Source organism: Diaphorina citri, unplaced genomic scaffold (genome assembly GCF_000475195.1).
Source record: "Diaphorina citri unplaced genomic scaffold, Diaci psyllid genome assembly version 1.1 scaffold5739, whole genome shotgun sequence".
NCBI lineage: Eukaryota > Metazoa > Arthropoda > Insecta > Hemiptera > Psyllidae > Diaphorina > Diaphorina citri.
The window spans coordinates 8721-11734 of record NW_007383115.1 but is presented as its reverse complement, the minus strand read 5'-3'; the positions used below and the strand labels follow the sequence as shown (position 1 = coordinate 11734).

General features: G+C 37.2%; 1 protein-coding gene across 1 annotated transcript in view; it reads left to right on the top strand.

Moving 5' to 3' along the window:
• Window positions 1-313: 313 nt before the first annotated feature.
• LOC108253986 overlaps window positions 314-3014 on the top strand; it is a 4112-nt gene continuing 1411 nt past the window's right edge. The window contains exons 1-2 of the mRNA XM_026832251.1: window positions 314-568; window positions 2195-2463. Of these exons, the coding sequence (XP_026688052.1) occupies window positions 533-568; window positions 2195-2463 (305 nt within the window). The 5' untranslated portion in view covers window positions 314-532. The remainder of the gene's footprint in view (window positions 569-2194; window positions 2464-3014) is intronic.

Genomic DNA, 3014 nt, shown 5'->3' with positions numbered 1-3014 from the left:
AGTTCATTTTCCCAGTACATTATCCCCAGAAAAGGAAATGAATGTAGGTAATAGAAAGTAAAAAACGCGTACGTACATATGTACGGTAACTTCTTCCACTGTACGGTAATCCACACACGTGTGTACAATATTTTTGTAATGTTCTACTTGGCAACACTGTTCACATTTTGAATTTTGAAAAAATAAGGAAATGAATGTAGGTAATAGAAAGTAAAAAACGCGTACGTACATCTGTACGGTAACTTCTTCCACTGTACGGTAATCCACACACGAACACACGTGTGTACGATATTTTTGTAATGTTCTACTTGGCAACACTGTTCACATTTTGAATTTTGAAAAATGTAACTGGCACTTGATTTTGTGAAAAGTGGAAATTTTTAAAAGGAAAAAAGAAGAAAAGCTGGAAAATTCGTAGGATTTCAAGTATTTCAACCCATATTTTACATAGTACTTTGCTACATTTGTGGTCTCTTCATTACATGTTTCTTAGGTGATTGATTCCAACTAAAACACCCAATCCACTCTCAATATGAGTGACGAAGTAAACTTGGATGATATGATTGAGGTAAGTAGTTAATTAAACTTTAAAGTACCTACTTCATTAAACTTTAAAGCACCTACTTAGTTATTTCAACTTTAAAGTACCTACTTAGTAAACTTTAAAACACCTACTTAATTAATTACTTTAAAGTACCTAAGTACTTATAGTTAATTAAACTTTAAAACACCTGTGGTTTGCTCCACAAACAACCCATCTCTACTTTGGCAGGAGGACATTAAACAGGGACTAGACCAGTGTTGACCCCCTAGCCCCTAGTTTTCATGATTGTTGATCAAATGATATCTCCAAGTATTTGGTTCAGAATTTAAGGGGGTTGAAAGAGGGAACTGTAACTGCTAAGGTCTCATAGCCCTGAAATTGTAGAGAGAAGGAAGACAGGATATAGCTGTTCCAAGAACAAACATTATCTGTTCAGGATATCTACCGTCCAAGCTATCTAGGCTTTTTTTTTTTTTTTTAATAAGTTTCCATTTATATTTGATTGACAAAAACTCAGAACATGCATTTTTCTTATAAATGGTATACCCACCCGTATAAGCAGAGCTTGTGCCACGGATGGGGATAAAAGGCTGGTGGCAAAGTTTGTTTTCAGGAACAAGCCCTGGTTGAAAGTTCAGGAAAAATGCATGAATAGCTTGATATGACCTTAGCAGTTGAAAACTAAGACGTTTTTTTTTCTTTTTTGTCTATAGCCTGAATATTCTCTTTTCCTTCAACAGATATCAAATCGGGAGTCAAGAACCCAAGTCCAGACAAACAAGACACTGTCCCAGCGCCAGAACCCACCAAACCCACAGAAGTCAAATTCAAGAGTGTGCGCTTCCAAACCAACACACCAGTTAAGATCAAACTTGATGAAGAGGATAAGGAAAATGACACAAGTTATGTGAATGAAGATAAGAAACCCATGGAGAAGCTTCCACAGCCAGAGCAGAAGATAGTGATTTTTGCTACATTTGTGGTCTCTTCATTACATGTTTCTTAGGTGATTGATTCCAACTAAAACACCCAATCCACTCTCAATATGAGTGACGTTGAAGTAAACTTGGATGATATGATTGAGGTAAGTAGTTAATTAAACTTTAAATTACCTACTTAGTTAATTAAACTTTAAACTATCTCCTTAGTTAATTAAACTTTAAAGTACCTACTTAGTTAATTAAACTTTAAAACACCTAGGTACTTAATTAATTGAACTTTAAAGTACCTACTAAGTTAATTAAAATTTACTTAAAACACCTGTGGTTTGCTCCACAAACAACCCATCTCTACTTTGGCAGGAGGACATTAAACAGGGACTAGACCAGTGTTTACCCCCTAGCTCCAAGTATTTGGTTCAGAATTTAAGGGGGTTGAAAGAGGGGACTGTAACTGCTAAGGTCTTATAGCCCTGAAATTGTAGAGAGAAGGAAGACAGGATATAGCCGTTCCAAGAACAAACGTTATCTGTTCAGGATAAAATCTGCTCCAGACAGGAATCAAACCTGCAGCCTGGCACTTACAAGGCATACATGCTACCAACCAAGCTGGGTTCAGAATGAACTTATTGTTAAACCTTGCTGTTGATAATAAAATAATAGATAAGTGCTATCTTCTTGTTCAGTCACAAAATTCCCCTTTTCTTCACAGGAGCTAGAGCAGCAACAGTATGGACTCAACCGGGAGGTAGAGCTTTTAGAATTGAGATTGAACTCTGCTGAGGAGGAGATGCAACTTGACATTGAGCTTGCACTAGAAGAAACAGAAGCACTCGAGGAAGAAAAAGAGCCACTGAAAAAAGCCATAATGGTTGAAAGCAACAGGGTGAGTCATAAAATTAAGGAGTTAGTATCTCCTTCGAGAGACATTGAAAAGAATAGAGAGGAGGAAACACCGCAAAATGTTCCCGCTAGTGATGGGTAAATACCCGGGTACTTATTTTTGGGGTAAATACCCTGGGTATTTACCCGGGTAAATAACCAATTTTTATAAATACCCGGGTATTTTCAATTTTGGGCTCTTAAGTTCCTCAGTCGAATTTTGCCCGGGAAATTTAAAAAAAAAAAAAAAATAAATTGACGATGTTTTTTTTTTTTTTTTTTTTTTTTTTTTTAAATACCGGGTATCACCCATCCGGGGGTTGGATTAAACATACCCGGGTACAATACCCAATTCTTTATTTACCCACCCAGTGGGTATTTACCCACCGACCCACCACAGTTCCGCCACAAATGTTTCCCAGAGTAAACCAACCTTTCATTTATCCAGTCAATGAGTCCATTATTTCAAAGGATTTCTCATGATCCACACAGCAAAAATTGACAGAACAAAGACTTTTCCTGCCGTATTATACCCTACACCAAAAGTACCACTCTGAGGCGTTGGGTGTAGAGCTGTAGAGGCAGGACAAGCCCTGACGAGATGGTTGAAGGCTTCTGACAAATCTTTCTGGTCTAAGAAACTGACACAA